Consider the following 20,097-nt stretch of genomic DNA (forward strand, 5'->3'; position numbering starts at 1 on the left):
ATAAGATAAGATAAGATAATCCTTTATTAGTCCCGCAGCGGGGAAATTTGCTGTATATGTATGTAGAATTCAATAAATAATAATGTGTAGTGGGCTATGTATATATCTTTTTTTTGCTATAAACATGGCCTACTACCTCTTTTTTGCGTGCAAAAATTTGACAATAAATAAAATTCTAGATAAAGGTCATCATTTTTTCGGACCGAGTGAATCATCTTTTCAATCGAAGCTCTTTGTGCGGTTGATTGAGTTGCCTGGTTGCACCTTTAGCGCCACCGTGTGACGACTCTGCCGCAGTTCAAACAAATAATTAAAAAATATATATATATAATTTTTATTATTGAAACGAATTAGTTGTTAAGTATGGTATGAGTGCGACAACAAATAATAATAAAAAAATAAATAAATAAATAAACGGTGCTAAAAAACAGAAAGGGGACGTTATAGTGTATCGCTCAAACTGCGCATGCGTAGAGACGTTCCCACTTTCTCGGGAGTGTTCGATTCGTTGGTGTTGGAACGCCGTTGTCCTCTTCCGCTCCGTTGCCGCTAACGCATCACCGCCCGCTCGACTACGCTTCCATAAAAACCAAACGCACACGTAAAGCCAAGTCAAGCTAGCGTAGTGACCGCACCAGAGAGACTGCTGGCTCATCTACCGCTAGCTTCTGTCACTATCTGACTCTTTTCATCCATAAAACACACATTTTAAGACCCGCTACTACCTCCTACAGCGGTTTATTAGTCTCCTCTTTGCCTCCCCGCTGAACATGGCCGATCCTAAATACGCGAACTTGCCGGGAATTGTAAGTGGCTAACGTTAGCACACAGGTTAGCTTAATGCTACTTGGTTTATGCTAGCTACAAGATGTGACAGCTGTTATTTGGAGACACTAAACTACTGGTGTTAAGAATGGTAGAGTCTTAGTGTGCAGAGTTAATGTTGTGTCTTTGTGATTCATGTCTGCAGAGAGCAAAGGGTAGTGAATACGTGTTGTTGGAGGGGCCGGGGCGTTGGCCAGGCCGGTGACAATAAGATGCATGTCTGATGGTCTCATGTGTTGTTCACCTGGTTGTTTCTTCAGGCCTTTAATGAGCCAGATGTGTACGAGACAGGAGACCTGCCAGAAGACGACCAGGCTCAGTTTGAGTCGGTAAGTGGACGTTTTGATGACTTGTTTGACTGGTTCTGCAAAGTAAACTGTGTCACTGCTTTTGTCCTGTTTATATTTAAGCTACAATGTACTGTTTGACTTTATCATACATGTATTACACATACTGGTATGTCTTCTGATTTATACAGTACCAGTCAAAAGTTTGGACACACCTTCTCATTCAATGGTTTTTCTTTATTTTTATTTTTATTTTTTTCTACATTGTAGATTAATATTGAAGACATCCAAACTATGAAGGAACACATGTGGAATTATGTGGTAAACAAACAAATGCTCAACAAACCAGAATATGTTTTATATTTTAGATTCTTCAAAGTAGTTGAATGAGAAGATGTGTCCAAACTTTTCACTGGTACTATATATATATTTATTTATTTATTTATTTATTTATTTATATATATATATATTTTATTTATATATATATTTATTTATTTATTTATATAAATACATATATATATTATTTATTTTATATATATATATACAGTACCAGTCAAAAGTTTGGACACACCTTCTCATTCAACGGTTTTTCTTTATTTTTTATTTTTTTCTACATTGTAGATTAATATTGAAGACATCCAAACTATGACGGAACACATATGTAATTATGTGGTAAACAAACAAATGCTCAACAAACCAGAATATGTTTTATATTTTAGATTCTTCAAAGTAGTTGACTGGTACAGTATATAGAAAGAAGGGTGAAGGAGTAAAGAATAGATTAAAAAAAAAAGTCCCATGCAAGCGCCATTATCTTTTAAAATGTTGTGGAAGAAAGTCTACTCTCACTGCAACATTAAGCAGAGTTAGTGGTGTCATTGCCAGAGTACAGTCTTTTTCAATAGTGTAATGCTATGTTGGAAGGTTTACTGACCAGCTGAGTGATTCTTAATTGGCATTTTCCCTTCCATGTTCCCACATTCGTTCTTCCCATAACCCTTACCCTTGTTTTGACTCTGCCCCACCCCTCCTGGGACCCTAGTTTGTACAAGTAAGACTGGCTCCATTTTACTCCTAGTGAGCTTATGGTCATGCTTTTTATGCATGTATTTTTAATCTCATATCCACTTTTCCTTCCTCTAAATGATTGGGATGAAATGAGAAATGGATCGATGGAGTGAACCCTTTTTGTGACCTTTAATTCATCAATTTCTTATTGTTTTGAAGTGCAAGGAATTATTTTCCTCCTATTTGTGTTGCTCGAGTAAAACTCTTTCAAATGTTTAATGATTTTGATGGGTCTTCACCACAGCAACACTTCAATTAGAAAAGTGTTAATTTGTTTAGATATTTCCTTCTTAACCTATCATCATGTTCTAACATTTGCTTCCTGCCTAACCACACTATTTTGACTAACTGTACGTTTTAAAGGCCCCTATAGACTGCAATAACATCTTGACAGTTCAATGGTACATTGCATGTCAGGCTTGGATAATCCCTGGTGAATCCTAGCATAAATTATAAATGCAATCAGAAACATGCATTCATTTATGCCACCCATCTGACCCACTTTAGAAAAATGCAGCCAAACATAAGACAAACTTTTGCATTGGTGCTGGCACTTCAATATTTGTTTTTTCTTAACCATAACCTTTTCTTTCAGCCTCAATATAAAATTCAGTTTGTTCGCTGTCAGTTACGTTTTTCAGCACCACAGCTATTTTATGCCTCTGGTTACTTTACAAAGGAAAGGAACAGGATTTGTCTTCTGCTATCTTCCTTTTTGTTTAGTTTTGATGTTGGTCGAAGCAGAAGTCAAATTGAGAAATTGGGCCCAAATGTCTGGTACTGTTGGACCTTTGACACAGACTTCCTTGGTCACCATTGCTCTTAATCTCCCATTGATGGATATATCTCTCAGTGCGATCTAAGACTTCCATTCCATTTATCTGGGACAGCCCAAAATCACTCCGTGTATAGGGGCCTTAACTTTGATATACTTCATTAACAGCTTTGGTTTAGTCTAGCACATTCATTTAGGATGAACAGAATGTTATTAAGAAATAATTGACACCCTAATGAATGATTTATGATAGATTACAATTTTTGTAACAGAATGCATTTGAGGGTTTTTAGGCCTTCTAAGTTTCTTGACTTGTTTGAATCAAACTTAAACCACCCGTTACCCTTCATTCTGACTCATGGATTGTATTTTAAAAACACCAAACTCCTGCATCCATAGCATAATGTTTTGAGACCGACGATGCCCTCCATGAGAGCATATGGTCGCTCTGCATTATACAGTGCAGTATGGTATCAAAGGAGAACGTTACTTGTTGGTATTAATGGACCATCTTACCCTGAATCGGGGAAGAGAGAAAGAACTGGAGACGGCATAAGCAGTCTGACCCGTGTGTCTCGAGGGTTTTTAGCAGCAACTCTCAGAACACTGCTTTCTTTCTTATCTTTCCCAGACCCTGGCCAACTGTTCCTGTTGTGTGCATGGCATGTGATAACCACATTAATATGTGTTGTCTCTCTCTCTCTCTCTCCCCCTCCCCCCAAAACTTTTTTCTCTCCCTCTGCTCTTCCGTTACTTTCTCTAACTCTCTTTGGAAACCCAAGGAGCTGGTAAGAGCCTGACTAACTCTCCTCCTCACCTCCTCCTCCTCCTCACTTCATCTACTTAAGTGTCTCGTGTTTTGTGCCGTTTGTTAATTTTTTTTCCAACTGTATCTGTATGTGAGCCCGGACTCATGTCATCTATCTGTATGTGTCAGTGGTGTTTTAATCCTACCCTTAATCTCTAGTTCATCATAATTGATCACTGGGAAGTTCTGATCAAATGATGCAAGTTGTTTTTTTTTGTGCTCCCCAGAATCACTAATCAAACTGTCATTTAGAAAAGAAAGTGTTAGTGGCTTCCAACTATTCATTCACGTAACATTGATTTTACCATAGTAGACTTATACTACATGGATAACACATTTAATAAAGAATTAACACTTTACAAAAGAGTCTGCAGTCAGGCCAAGGAGAAACTATGGCTGTGATACACATAATGTTGCATATTTGTCTCTTGCCTGCTGGTACTCTAGATTTTGTTGTAATAATCTGGCTCTGGACAGCCCCAAATTATGGCTGTAAAACTATTGCACCTTTTTATGATTCATGGCTACAGTGGCTTTTATATTCTGTGGGTGTGTAACCTTTGTAAGTCGTAATAAGCTTGTTGACTTAACCACATAATTCATTTTCTTTTAAATCATATTTCGGGGCAATGATCAAACGCATAACATAATTCTAGTCTACCTTGGGCTTCCAGACCTTTGGCTCACTTGCTGAGTAAGCCAAGGCTCATTTTTAAGTCTTTGTTGTCTGTAAAGTCGAACATGCCCTTTTTAAGATTTTGTAAGCAATATACATCTGACTTTATTTCCTCGTATTTCAATGACAGGAGGAGCTCTGCAGTGACAGCGTGGAGAGGATTGTGGTCAACCCCAACGCCGCCTACGACAAGTTCAAGGACAAGCATGTCAACACCAAGGGGCTCGGTCAGTCCACATCACTTTTCATTATTGTAACTTTTTAAGGTAAAACAGAAGGGTAACATCACCTTTAATTAATATAGAGATTATCAGTCATAGCAAATAAAAAAACATAACTGATCAATAACTATTTGTTTATACAGCGGTGTTTCTGTTATTTAGCTTGCCCCCATTGATACCAATTGGGTGGACAAAATAATATAAACACCTTTCTGTTGAATGCAAAACTGCAGTCTCCAAAATGACCATACATTTGAATCATCACGATCTCTTAGAAATTAAAAAATAATTTGAATCTTCCCGACGGTAGGATTTATTCCAAGACTGCTGCATTACACTGCATTAGTTTTACTGAGGTTTACATGTTAAACTGGCAACTGGTTGTTTCTTTCATCAGGTAGGTTTCTGATATTGTTTCAAGTGTCCTCAGTCAATCCTGTGACCAGTAATCACCGTAAATACGAAGTATACAACACAAAATTACTGTAATCCTTTTTTTAGAATAGCTTTTACAAAATACTAAATTTACTCTTTATGGAAAGAGAAATATAAGAGACCATTAATAAGAGATATACAACATTTAAAAACAACCTTGCAAAATACAAGACTGGCAGACTTAGTTGACGGGTGCTGCTGCTTAGAAATGTTGCTCTTCCTTTAAGGGTGTAACTAAACATTCTTTTGCCGATTTTTAAAACCCAAATATTCAAACTTGGCTTCGTCCTGACAACCAGTCTGCTTTTCCTGTCTGTCTTTTTTTATTTATTTTTTTATTTCTAACAACCCATTTGTCTCCTTTTCACAGACTTCTCAGACAGAATCAGTAGAAGCCGAAGAGTGGGCTATGAGTCAGGAGAATTTGAAATTGTGAGTACAATTGGTATACTATTTAGCTTAGTATTTTTATTGCACTTGCTATATGTGTTTAGAAATAATTATGAAGAGTCTGCTCTCTCTGTATTAGACTGACGTTGCTGTTGTGTAATGTTCATTCCGTTTCTTTGCTCTCTCATCTTCCTCTAGCTTGGAGAGGGCTGTGGGGTGAAGGAGACGCCCCAGCAGAAGTACCAGCGCCTGGTGAACGAGATCCAGGAACTCACTCAGGAGGTGGACACCATCCAGGTGAGCACACACACACACACACACACACACACACACACACACATATAAACTCAGGCTCACCTCTCCCTTGCCCATAGGACTTGGCAAGGGAATGCGCGCTCTGATTACCCTGCCTTTATCCAGCTGTCTGCACACAATTTTAATAGCCGACTCCATCCTGCACTTTGACCACATCATCATGGGAGGGCAACCTCTTAGTTGGCACAGTTTCAGAGGTGGAATATTTATGTCCAGCTCATATGGTTGCACTAGAGACCTGAGCTTGGTATGGTGTGTGTGTGTGTGTGTGTGTGTGCACTGAAGCCATGAATTAACTGAAAATGAGTTGATTAAAACACAGTCCAAGAAATTGCTTTTCAGACTTTCAAAGACCCTTCAACTCCGAAACTAATTAAACCTTCGGTGTCGTTAACTTGGATTCCCACAGAGTAGGGTCTGCTGCTCCATGAGTCCAACATCCAATTCAACCTGAATTGGCAGTTTTTGAGACAGAATCCATGGGTTTTAGCTCATGCAGGTCATGCTGGCAGATTATGCAGCCTGCTTCTCTGTTTCAGTCTCTAAATTTAAACTTGTGGAAGACCTACTCTGAGTAATTGATTCACTCCAAAGTAAAGTGTGGCCATTCCTCAGGGTGACTATTGAATGGAGAAGCTAACTGCCGCATGCATAGGTGATAATATAATGTAATTTACTTATATAGACCAGATTTATTATTGGAGGAATTATGTCATAGTTTGATGGTGTTGTGCTAAATTAGCATGCAGGGATGACACCAGAAATCTGACTGTGCATGTCAAAAATGTGGCTGATATAAAGATCATTATGTTTTGCATTGTTATATATTAAAGATAAATGGTGGCATTTTCAACCTACTATTCTCTTAATTGTGGCTGTTTAGAGTACGGGTCAAAATAATTTGCAACCTGCCGCCTCTGAAGATATTCGGGAAACATTACTCCAGCAAAAGAAAGCACAAGCTTTCCAAATAAACTTAAATTATGCATGAATAATTTGAAACATAACAAATCATTAAAAAGTAACAAAAAAAAGCCCTCTGGATTTAGTTATGTTCATTTGTTTAACCTTAAATGTATATCACATGCCGTAAGCTACAGTAGTTTATTCAAATCCAGGTAAAAACAAAAAATACTGGAATATCTGTATTTCTTTTCTACTGAAATACAAAATCAGAACGAATTTAAATTACATTCCTAGTGCAAGAGTGTTTGTTTACATATACAGTATGTATTCTTTTTATTTATTTGAATACCGCTGCGTGGTTGTTCGAGCTGTCACTGCTGAGTAGAACTCAAGTCGCTGAATGACAGCTGTGTTTATCTGCTTCCAGTCTGCCACAAAGGAAAGCAACGCAGAGGAGCGCCTGACCCCGGTGGTACTCGCCCAGCAGGCAGCCCAGCTCAAACAGCAGCTGGTTTCTGCCCATCTCGACTCACTGCTGGGACCTCATGCACACATCAATCTGGCTGACCCAGATGGAGCGCTGGCCAGGTGAGCTGGGGGACAGGGAACAATAAAGCAAGAGGACAAACATCTAGAATCTGAAACATGGTGCTAATCAGACCTTTGCAGAGTGATGAGGTAGAAGGCAGGGAACGGATGGAAAGAGGGATAAGAAGAATGGTAGCTTGAAGATACAGAGGGAGTCAGCAATAGATGGTTGGAGGGAAGAGCGGGGGAGTTAATTACAATGAGCACACTATAAATCAGATAGAAGGAGTGAGAGAGTAACAAGGCTGGTATCAGTAGCCCACATAAACCCCTCTGAGCTCAGTGTAGCACTACCTGAGGACCACAAGAACCGATGATTGATGAAGGCAAATAAAAACTGGAGAAGGAGAGAGATCTCCACAAAGGCCATGGAGAGAAAGAAAAGCATACAGTTGCAACATTTCAAACCACAAATTTGTAATGAAGATAGAGAGGGAAAGAGACTGACACAAGAGAGAGAGAAGGGGAATAAAAAGTGATGAAAACGGCTCTAAAAAGATCCGAGCTCACCTTGACCTTGCAGTTTACAACACAGCTAGGAAAGCTTTGTAGCAACAGGGGGTTTGGGGGGTTCACAACAACACATGGAGCTGATAACAATATTGAACATTTAATCCTTTTGTGTCTCCTCCTCCTCCCTTTCCCCCAGGCGTCTGCTCACCCAGCTGGAAGCGGCCAAGGGCGGCCGTGGCAGTGCTGCAGGAGACAGCAAGCCGTCAGCTAAGGGCCCAGATGGAGTGGTGCTCTACGAGCTGCACAGCCGACCAGAGCAGGAAAAATTCAATGAATCTGCCAAGGTAACGTGTAAAAGGGAGGTGGGGGAAGCAGAGCAAAGCGTCTGGGACGAATGCACTGGTGAAATGAGCAAAATGTTGATCTGCTACACACCTTTTTTTGTTTTCATTCTCGTAAGAGGAATGTCAGAATATTTGATGGTGAATAAACAGGACAAAAGGCTTCCTGCCTGTGTGTGCGTGGGTGTTTGTTTGTGTGTCTTGTGGGATGCCGTTGTCACAGCCAGCCATGTGTTGCCTTGTTCGGTCCCTGTAGATGGCGGAACTGGAGAAGCGTCTCGCTGAGCTGGAGATGGCTGTTGGCTCAGGATCAGACAAGCAGGTACACACCGACTCACACACGGTCTTTACGCACACACACACACACGGACACACAAACGCACACACATTCTCTCTAATGCCTTTTCTCTCTCATTCACATTAAATCTGTTTATCTCATTCTCTTTTTCTCTCTCACACCAGTAGAACATTTAACGCTCCTGTTGCCGTGTAACCATCCACTTATTGAAGCTGAATAAAATCTTACACTTGATTTATGTAAAGTATGTCTTCACTTCTTTCTTCTTATAATTCATTTTCCCTCTTTGTGTTTATGTTGCAGGGACCTCTGAGTTCTGGTGTACAAGGAGCCAGTTTGATGGTGAGAAGTCAACTTCTTTCTTTGGGAACGCACTGAGTAGAGATGGTGTCTGTGTTCATAAGTCTGTGTATCTGATGTGCAGCCAGAGAACTGGGTCATGCTTCAAAGATGAGTGACATCAGTTCCTCCAAGTTTGTTTATTGTTGATGTGCCAGTAGCAAGAGCAAGAACACTGAGTTTTATTGCTCATGCTTATATGTAACTTGTGTGTGTGTGGTTGTTTGAACCAGGCCACCATAGAGCTCCTGCAGGCGAGGGTCAGCGCTCTGGACTCAGCTACTCTGGATCAAGTGGAGGCCAGACTGCAGGTAACTAATTGGCACACAGCACAGGGTACTGGGGAATTGGATGATTTTTTAATATAATTATCAGTTTCAATTTCACCGCATTCTTATTTATACATCATGTTTCTCACAGGAACTTTGTGTTTTAAAAGAAATATGTTGTTTTGCTGTCTTAGGGAGAGAGTTCTATAACAAGCTGGATGTTTCATTTATTTGCGTTCAGTGCGGTCTTTATGGTGCAACAGCTAACCCTGCAAACCCAAAGCTTATCAAAAACTTATATACACATGTGTCTTGTGTATCTAACACATGTTAGAATATTAAATAAGATATAGATCACAGCCCTTCCTCTGACTGTTGTATGTATTGATATTTACTGCAACTTGCCCACTAAAAAGAAACCAAAGGTTTTGGGTTTATTGTAAAGTTTGTTTTTTTCTATTTGGACGTCGGCTATAACCACAAATCTTTTTCAATCAGCCCCAGGCTCTCTGGGAGAGAGAGTTAGCAGTGCTTTTGATCTGGGGTTGAAATACTTGAGAATGTATTCATGTATTTGAATCTTTTGAAATATGTTGTCTGTCAATTAACCTCAGTATTGACATGAGTCTTATCGATGCTTGTCTTTTTTTTCTTTCTGTAATGTATCTGAACGCCTCTCCAGCAGTACACAGGAAGAATAAATTGCTTCTTTTTTTTTCTCTCTGCCATTTAGAGTGTCCTCGGGAAGATGAATGAGATTGCTAAGCACAAGGCTACGATTGAGGACGCCGAGACACAAAACAAGGTTTGTAATTCCTGCACAGTGCACATTCAGCAGCTCAACTTAAATGCAGTAATTATCTCCGATGCTTTCACACAAAGATACAAAGCACTTGAAGATGGAAAAAATGCTGGAAAGCATTATCACCAGGTTTTTTTGATAGTTTAATTTCAGGTTTTCATGTTAGACTCTGCTGTGAGATCTGCATGATTTTCAAATCAACAATCTTGTGGGTCTTTGGCATCGACTGTTCTAAAGTGCTGTACGCTCAAAAGGCCAGTAGAGGGCAGGGCACGTTAATTATATTATTATGTTGAATGACAAAGCCATGCAAAGCTGTTTATATTTGATACATAAGGTTATTTCACATTGCTGTTCGATTCTTTGAGAGACTGGAATATACTGTAATTGTGAAAAAGTAAATAGGGTTCATGACTTCATTACTTGTTAAAAAAAGAAGAATTTCAAAACTATAAAAGCTTTAATGTGAGATTATGTCTGATAACGTCATTGGATTCCCAAAAATCAGACTTATGTTTTCAGCCATACAATACAGCTGTGATTGGGGGAAAAGGGCAAATCTCAAACAGCATGAGCACTATTTCTAGCAAGTAGTACCACAGTGTTTCAAAGTCCAGTTTTAATGTAGGTTATTCTGTTTATTATAATAAATGCAGGTATCATTTACAGTAGAATAAATATTGCATCAGGAAACTTAGGTCAGATCTGTGACCTTGGGTAAAATAAACATGTCTATCTCAGTATTAAATGTGCTTGTATGTGTTTCCCTGTCAGGTGTCGCAGCTTTATGACGTGGTGCAGAAGTGGGATGCCATGTCCACCTCTGTACCTCAGGTGGTGCAGAGGCTTGTCGCTGTCAAGGAGTTGCACGAACAAGGTAACACACAGGAACAGACACTGGTTTACATGGTGGTAGACCAAGACGAGCTGTGCGTCCTCACATAACTCTCTCAGCCATGAGACCTTATTATTTGTTTTCACTTTAGAACATTATATGAACGTAGTGGTGGTGAGTAATTGGTTCATATTGCAAATATTCAAATTATATTGCTCAAGGGCCAGATTTCACCCCAGTAAAGGATCATAACAATGAAAAACTTTTGTAATTTATGTTCTGCTCTTTTATGTGAGGGGAAAAAGAACCTTGAAATGACACCCATGGGAGTTCAAGGAGAGGATGTATGTAGGTTAATGTGGGGGGGGGGGGGAGTGGCATTACACATTGAAAATATGTAGGATGTAGCTACAGAACACAACAGGGTGAGAACCCGGATCATGTTTTCAAGCAGCATCTGTGCTGAGAAGTAAAACACGGCCTGAAAGATTTGCATTTGCAATGGGGACGTCTTGAGTCTGAGACAAAAGATGAAAACTAAGCGAAAATTGGATTCAAACGGATAATGGAATTAGCCTAAACCATGCCGTTCTGTTATAACAAAGGGCACAAAAATCACTGAAAGGGAGTCTCAAAATGGTAATAGAATTAGACTAAATCTAGCAATACTGTTAAACACCCCCTCAGGGAGAAAAGAGATGCATGATATTATATATATCACATTATCATCTTTTTATTATTTAGCACATGAAAGCAGAACCTCGGCATTAATAGATTATATTGATAATTAATTTTCCGGGCGCTGAAAGAGGTCATTTATCATCCAGAGTCTCTGCAGCAATCTGTCACAGTCTGCAGCGGATGGGTTCTTAGCTCGGTGGGGTTTAGCTGCACTGGATTTATTTATCTCTGCTGATCTTTCTTTAGCATTGAAGGCAGATGAGTAAAAAAAAGAATACCGTTTTATCTTTCAAGTCTTTCAATCATTCATCAGTTTCAGATTACACTAGTCTTTACTCCCCTTCACTTTGGCTGAGAGCAAAGACAGCACTGCATTTTGTAGCTTTTATTAACCAGAAATGTGTAAATTAGAGAACTAATACTGGATCTAACGGCTTCTTTCTCCCTCTCCTTTCCCTTGCTTCTCAATTTCACCTCATCCAACCTTACTGGCGTCTCGCAGCCATGCAGTTTGGCCAGCTGTTGACCCACCTGGACACCACTCAGCAGATGATCAACAACTCTCTGAAGGACAATAACACTCTGCTAACACAGGTAGGAAGTTCACGATCCATTGAACATTTGGGACAACCTAAAACAATTTACTACAACCATTGGGCCATTAACGAGGCCAGGAGAAATGCGTGCTTTTCTCAATGGTGGCGCCACACAAAGAGGTTTCATACAATGGACGATTCTCTTTCTTTGGTTAAACAACTAAACTGCATCTTTTGAGGTAAAACTAACTAAACCTGTGCTCTTACCTCTTTTATACGGATTGAGAATGTTGGGAGTCATTAAAGAAATAACTTAACAAACTCATCCACTTAGCATTAACCTGTTGTACTTTAATACACCTTTTATAAATGCTGCTTTTCATGGCTAAAAGTAAGAATCAAACAAAGAGCAGCTACACACTCTCTAAAGCTTCAGTCAATACTCAACCTGTGCTTTCACAGCTGAAGATTTGTGGTTAGATCGACAAAGAAGTGCCTCTGCAACTAAAGCGTGTCTTTTTTTTTTAATGATTTTTGTTGAAACTCAGGTCAGAAAATGTGTGATCTTACTCTTCATAGACTTGCGTTATGTTCTGAAGTGCGGTATCCTTTGGCTTTTAGAGGGTTGTTAAATCTGGCATTGACATCACAGAAAAGTCTTTTGTATCACACACAGTTAGTCTAAAGCCTCCTGGAACAACATGGCCCCCTAATGATGGCTTTCAATAACATTTTCAGTATTTATGTGTTTTAACTTCCTGTGAACTTAACCTTACATACACATCCATGACAGCGTCAAAATATATTTTATAGGGTGACAACTAATGATTATTTTAAATATCAGTTGAGGTATTGATACTTTTTTTCAATCATTGAGTCCATGAACTTTTTATGAGAGCCCAAAATGCTTGTTTTGTCAAACCAATACTTGAAAATCATCAAAACATTGACTTTTAGTTCCAGCTATAATATTTCAGTAACCAGTAGCTATTTATTTTCTTTCCTAGAGGTGAAGTCTTCAAATGTCTTGTTTTGACCAACCAGACCTTCAGACGCCTGCCTATTATTTTTGAAAGCTCTAACTCATATCCAACTCTTTCCCACCTTACATCTTCAACTCTACTTCCATTTCTTTCACCTCATACCTAACATGCTTTTTTTCCCCCGCTCTTCTCCCAAAGGTCCAACTGACGATGACGGAGAATCTGGGGGCTGTAGAAGAGAACTTTTCTGCACTAGATCAGAGGATGAAGAAACTCTCCAATTGAACGGTGGCAGACTTTGGACCGGTCCAGGAGAAGAGTAAAGAACATGGACAAATGTGAGCTGGCTAGAGAGCACCGAGGAGGGATTTGGGTTTTAACTCTGTCCTTTCTGGCCATCTCTCTCTCTCTCTTCCGCTCCTCTTCACCTCTGCCTTTTTTTTCACTAAGTGGAATGTTAGAGAGTTGGAAAAGATGGAATAACAAATCAAAACATAAGGAGACTAAAAGTCTTGTCCACCCTCCTCTCCTCTCCCTTTCTCTTGCATCAAATTGATATCAAATGAAAACACATTTGTCCACTCTAAACATGCCACTGATTGCAGTCCCCTGTTAAGCTTATTGCGTTTTAGACCTGATTGTTTTTATTATTATTAGTATAAAACATAAGAAATTCCTCCATTCCTTTCAAACTTTGTACTGTATACTCTGGTCAAATTAAATAGATCACAGTAATGATCGGTTGATGCATTAAAGATCTTGTCAACTGTGTAAAAAAACAAACAAAAAAAAAAAAACCAAGATCTATTGTTGTAGCGGGAGCACGTTTGTGCGAGTGTCGGGGCCGAGTCACGGAAGGAAAGCTTGTAAATATGCCTGTGTACCTAATTGTTTCTTCACGCTCAGTCGCTTGTAACTATATTATTATGACTGAGACCGGACACCACAGACAAACTTTTAATCTGCTTTGTCATTGCCTACAAGTCAACTGTATTGTACATCTGTGGTCATGGGAACGGATCAATAAAAAGTGCGATAAGCTTGCCATTTCTTTTCTTTTATGAGATGAAGATAGCTTTTTTTTTTTTAATGATCACTTAATCATTGAAATAGCTTCCCACGTCATACTTATTTGGTTGAATGGAAATAAAAAGATGATTACTATTCTGTATTAATCACTAAATTTATTGGATTAAATAGAAGTCTTTATTTTTTTTTCTTCATAGTAAAGCATGTGGATATGTCTGGGCAGATGCCTGATCAGTTATATCAGATGAGTGTAGTGGATGATGCAAGGTTACATACTGACAGTGAACAAGGTACGGCACAAACAAGTGGCTGGTAGAGTCATCAGCTGTTTGTATTGCAACATTTAGCCATTTGTCATGTAAAACACATTTTATAGAGATAATTTGCCTTCTTAATTTTATTCTAATCTGGTGATATTTAAACATTTTTAATAAATACTAATTTGTGGTTTCTTAATTATATGAGATTGTCATGCCCATGTATGACACTGGGTGGCAGCATAGCATCTATTTAAAAAACACTTTGTTCACTGTCATGCAGCTTTCAAAGATAATATCACATACGATACATAAGAGTGAATTATTCTGCCATACTTTAACATATTTCTGTCCCATCAAATTACCCTGTAGAAATAAATTATGTTACACTTAATGTTAAATAACTAACAATCCAGGTTGTGTTTTCTCTGATAATCCCTAAAAGGAGAGTAACGTGAGATTATTGACCAACTGTATTTGAAGTGGATAGAAAGACCTCATTTTAGTTTTTACAACATTGTCTACAATGAAAAAATAGATTCAAAAGTCACTGAAAACTTGTGATGATGAAGAGCTTTAAGGCATCAATCATGAACGACAACACTTCAAGCTGTCGGATAATAATAATAAATAATGATAAACAATAAATAAACAAGCATCAAACTGATTATTAAGAAAGAGTATTTTTAAGTCGATGAGACTAGTGTCCTAAAAGATTAAAAGGTAAACGTTTGTTAACACAACCACGTCTATACTTGACAATGAATGAAGACATAAGGCAAGAGACGCAATAGAAATGTGCCAGAAATAATGAAGCATCCAATATCATCAAATTAGTGGTTTTAAATGTGTTAAATGTTTGTCATTTACATAGTCAATTAACACAAGGCACTCAGTGATTTTCTCTGAGGTCAGCCTCAAATCCATCTGGCATTAGCAGCTTAACAAAAAGCTTGATGTCAGGTGACGGTATTAGTGACAATGGTAAAGTCAGGTAACACAAGATCAGGTGTTTCTGATGAGTCATCCATTCACAGCCGCTCATGTGAGTTAAGTAGCTGCCTCAGCAAGCCGCCACAAGTTTACTGAGTTGCCACTAGAAACATATAATCCAGATGTCACTTTTCATTATAAAAAAGCTCTGCTACAGCTCCTGTGTGAACTCTCATAGCTGCATATCATTGACTGTATTGCGTCTTTCTTATATTTCAGAAAAACGATAAACTGCTGAGTAGCTTTCCGTTTCCATAATGGAGGGGGCGGGGGGTTCAACACTGAGCTGCTTAAACAGGACGTATCAAGTGTGACTTGCAGGAAACAAGATCCAGAGCTCCAAGTTAGAAGGGAATGCCCCAGATGAGCACAGAGACATACTGTGTACTGTATATCATGTTGTACTGCATTTGTCATTCTATTTTGGGCGTGAGATTTTGGTCAGCGCAGGCCTCAACTGTTAAGACTCATTTATACTCTATAACAAAGTGAAGATTGCCAGGAGGTCAACGCAAATTACTGTTTACAGTGAGTATTAGAATAACTCTTTAGACCACGGCTCTATGTGTGGCCCTGAATATGAACAAGGATAGAAGAATGATGGATGAATGCACTAAAAAACAGGCGATTTTATATTTTATAAATTAAAACGAAACTTCTTAGAAGGCTTTTATTATCGTATAAGCTCCAGTCATGTTTTAATCTATGGTGAAATTGGCTCTCGTGAGCTACATGGCAGCAGCCCTCACCACCGTTTCCTCCACTGGACAAAGTAAATATTTAAGTCCTCAGGCAGCACAGAGCAGCTGAACACAGAGGAGGCTGTGGGGAGAACCAATTGCTCACAAATCTGTTTCTAGTGCTGATATGGGGGAAAAAACTAAGTGGAGAGGAAGAAAAGGATGCCTGGAGTGTGTGTGCTTTGCTGCCAGTATACCCACCTGTTCAGACAGCCTTTCAAAGTTGAATGCCCTACAGTCTCTTGCTTGAGCTCATGGGTTTTTGCCTTTGCCTTTTTTCTCACGTCTCATCTTTAACACGTATGTCGGAGACAAGGAATGAAGAAGTCACGGCACTGGTTACAGTTTAGATATTGATAATAGCACGTTCTTATACATGTCTGTGCCGTACTGTGTTGATTCCAATGCCACGTAATCAAATATAACAAAAAATATTCAACAAATATTTAACTAAAGTCAAATGTATTTTTTTTCTATTTTTTTTTCTTTACTGTATCAATAAAAAAAAAAAAATCTCCTCTATTTTTGATAAACAGTAGTAAAATGACTAATAATAACAATCCTGAACATAAAATGGAAGCAAGGATAAGTAGATGGAGGGAAATAACTGACATCGAGAATCAAAAAGAAGCTAAGAAAAGGAGAAAGCAAATCACACAAAAGGTCCTCTGCATCAATTTGTCAAATTGTCCTGCATGGGTCTGGACAGGTGAGGCGTCTGTGGTGAAGCAGAGAGGAGGACAGAAGAAGAGGGCGGAGGTAGGCAGAGTAAAAAAAATAGGATGGATACCGTTGTGGGGCAGAATGAGAGGCTCGTAGCGAATGAGAAAAAAGAGGAGACGGAGACTGTGGTGTAAAGAAGAAGTGAGACGTAAACAGGGTTTTAACGGGACTAACAAGATTGTCCACAAAGTCGTCCCAAAGGTCCAAACACAGAAATCTCAACAAGTGGATGTGACATCTAGCTGTTAAATCTGGACAAGAAAAGAAAGGATTGAGTGGATAACTTGAAAACTCTCAAGATAAACCTGAAATTATTGCTTTCTGCTTTATGTGAATGCTGGACATCCTCCTTGTACAGGATAAGAAAGATGGGAGGAAATAAAGATGCAAATAAGTTGATTAATGAGCATCATCGAGACAATAGAGAAGTGCAGTATTGGCCTCAGCTGAGATCGGCATTGGCAAAAGAGATGAATGTTGTAACAATGGGGACCTAAAGATTGAAGACAAAGCACTGTAAGTAATAATTGTTGGCAAAATATCCCATTTATATATATTGCTGTAGAATCTCACCCATGCACCACTGCCACTCTCAAGTTTCACTCTTCATTCCACACACGCAACCGGAGATTTTTTTTGTTTAAATATTTCTTTCCCAGTTTTCACCAATAGGCCAGCATATCTGATAAGGTGAGGAGGACTGTCTGCTGGTTGTCTGGGAACCAGAAAAGGAGTTAAAGCACACAATGAGACAGGGCGAGCCAAAGAGAGAGAGAGAGAGAGAAAGAGAGAGAGAGAAAGAAAAGGGATTTACTGTATCACCAGTCGATGTTAACAGCTGTATCAGTTGGTCTCAGTTCAGAGAGGGGAAGGATTCCGACAGCTGGTGTGGTGTGTGTGTGTGTGTGTGTGTGTGTGTGTGTGTGTGTGTGTGTGTGTGTGTGTGTGTGTGTGTGTGTGTGTGTGTGTGTGTGTGTGTGTGTGTTTGAGGGGGGGAACTGGGTGTGGAGCCTTGACCAAGGGCACAGGACAGAGAGAAGAGAGTGTGGTGGCTGGAAATTCCCCAGACTCTTTCTGTCTATAAAAAAACAAAGAGAACAAGAGCTAAATTTTGTTAAAAACTCCAAACATTAACAATCACCACCGTCTTCTTCTTATTTTTTTTTCATCATTGATAGTTGATTTCATTTCAAACACCACCGCAACATTTCTTCTACATCAACGTGGCCCCACGTAAAAAAGAGCAGGCAAATAAGACCAATGTTTTTTTCTGTTCACATTAAAAAAACATTTTCATAGATATTTTAGACATTGTAGTTTTTGTTTGTTCAGCTTGTTTTGTGTTTACAATAGATACATTTGGATATCATACTTTACACGAGTGTAAAAGTTGGGTGGAAATACCTGGACTAGCCTTTTTTCAAATATACACTGTAATACATAACAATTGTGCAAGTATTAGGTGTAGGTCTGCTGAAATATATATTACTTAAAAATAATATTAACAAGGCAGACCAAAAGATATTAAGTGAGATTAAGATACAGCAAATAAACATTAGAGAAACACCATAGCAACTGATAAATACAAATTAAACATTCAGTAAAACCTAAATCTCACCTAAAAGCTGATCCACATGACCAGACGGTAACCAGGAGGAGCGCGTTTACACTTGTTGTCAGCTCAGTGTCATAAGAGAATAACATAATCAATAATAAATCGTATCTATAACTCCCTGTATCTTTGTTTTAGTTTTTTTTCTCATTTTATTTGAAAAGGGTGTCAATTGAGAAGACAATCAATTAGTAAACAGGGACCGTCGTCGTCAGACTCAACAGGGGAAAAAGAAAAAAAAAGGCAAACTCGATCCTGGGTTGTAAACAGTTTTTTTTTTTTTTTTTTTTATAATGAATACAACACAGACAACGAGACTGACAAAATAAACAGACGGCAGGAGCGCAGAGGGAGGGAGGGGAGTGCGGAGAAAGTATGCTGAACTACTCAGCAACAGCCACTCAAGTCGTGACGCGTTCACGGTGCTTCCTGCAGCGCTTTAACCCGGGTCCTAGAGACAGTATTTGAGCTTTCTATTCGCTACTTGGCGCTGTTGCTATGGGGGCTGTGCATGGAGAACTCAGTGTGTGTGTGTGTGTGTGTGTGTGTGTGTGTGTGTGTGTGTGTGTGTGTGTGTGTGTGTGTGTGCTGAGTTTGGGATAAGGGCAGAAAGTGTCAGGAGCATGATGAAACGTGGTTTTATTTTGATGTCACTTTGTTGTTGTTGTTGTTGTTGATGATGATGATGATGATGATGATGATGATGTTTATCTTATTAGTAACTGTAACTGTAACATGAAAACATCTACTGTCTGGTTTCTCGTGCTTCTGATACGGTGACCTTGTTGAACTTTGTGGATTTAATCACATATTTCATCACTTTTCTATAAAGTGGTTTCATTGTATGTGCTGTAGTCAGTGTAAGAGTATTTTGGCTCTGTCAAATATATGATGTCACAAAACTATAATGGATTTATGTAAATAAAATAATCTCATTGGCTATTTATGTCTGTGAATGTGACATTAAAGAACAACAGAGTCTATAACTCTATAAATCTATACTAAATAGTAAAACAAACATTTCAATTAAAACCTGATGATCCTTTTAAATATCAGTATCTATAAACACAATGGCACTTCTTAGTAAATGTACAGTGAAACAAAGCTATCATTTTTTTTTTATAAATAGTGAAATCGTTTTTGACAATGTTGACATATCGATGGGTAATTGTGAGTTAAATTGATCAATAAATGCCAATTGTGCCTCTTTTCTTTTTTCTTTTTTTTTACATCTACATCAACACCACACTTCAAACCCTATGAGTTTCTCAATGTTTTTGTGGGGTTATTCTAACAATTTTTTTGATATTGTCTGCCTATTTTATTCTTATACTATTCAACCTTGTATTACAGTGATTTACAGGCAAAACAATGCCAAATAAATCTTTAATATTATTATATTCCTTTATTGATCCCCATGGGGGAAATTCGAGTGTTGCAGCAGCTCAACTACACAGACACAGACAATAAATAAATACTATACAATACACAGACAATAAATACACATACTATACAACTACACAGACAATACATACACATACTATACTATACAACTACACAGACAATAAATACACATACTATACAACTACACAGACAATAAATACACATACTATACTACAATAAATACACATACTATACAAACACAGACAATAAATACACATACTATACAACTACACAGACAATAAATACACATACTATACTATACAACTACACAGACAATAAATACACATACTATACAACTACACAGACACAGACAATAAATACACAATAAATACACATACTATACAACAAAATAAAGATAGTAATAGATAATTGATCAAATACAAACGATAACACACCTTATCAGAGACAAAAACGTGTATTAAAAGTTGTTTTATCATTATTATTATAACAGTCTAATAAAATAAAAAAA

The 20,097-nt window shown here is 38.4% G+C and overlaps 1 protein-coding gene across 1 annotated transcript; it reads left to right on the top strand.

Annotated features, from left to right (window-relative positions):
* Positions 1–532: 532 nt before the first annotated feature.
* dctn2 (dynactin 2 (p50)) lies at positions 533–13,899 on the top strand. The gene is made up of 14 exons (XM_054616654.1): positions 533–806; positions 1,086–1,154; positions 4,570–4,666; positions 5,466–5,527; positions 5,684–5,782; positions 7,134–7,294; positions 7,944–8,091; positions 8,345–8,410; positions 8,690–8,728; positions 8,959–9,036; positions 9,728–9,799; positions 10,571–10,673; positions 11,815–11,906; positions 13,030–13,899. Exons 1-14 carry the CDS (start codon positions 771–773, stop codon positions 13,114–13,116), a joined length of 1,209 nt encoding a protein of 402 aa, XP_054472629.1. The 5' UTR covers positions 533–770; the 3' UTR covers positions 13,117–13,899.
* The last annotated feature ends 6,198 nt before the right edge of the window (positions 13,900–20,097 follow it).

The sequence above is a fragment of the Anoplopoma fimbria genome, chromosome 17 (genome assembly GCF_027596085.1).
Source record: "Anoplopoma fimbria isolate UVic2021 breed Golden Eagle Sablefish chromosome 17, Afim_UVic_2022, whole genome shotgun sequence".
NCBI lineage: Eukaryota > Metazoa > Chordata > Actinopteri > Perciformes > Anoplopomatidae > Anoplopoma > Anoplopoma fimbria.

Coding starts and splice junctions, on each gene's coding strand:
- dctn2 (XM_054616654.1), top strand. CDS start 771: ATGGCCGATCCTAAATACGCGAACTTGCCGGGAATT. Junction 5,528..5,683: donor AGTCAGGAGAATTTGAAATT/GTGAGTACAATT, acceptor ATCTTCCTCTAG/CTTGGAGAGGGCTGTGGGGT. Junction 10,674..11,814: donor CAAGGAGTTGCACGAACAAG/GTAACACACAGG, acceptor GGCGTCTCGCAG/CCATGCAGTTTGGCCAGCTG.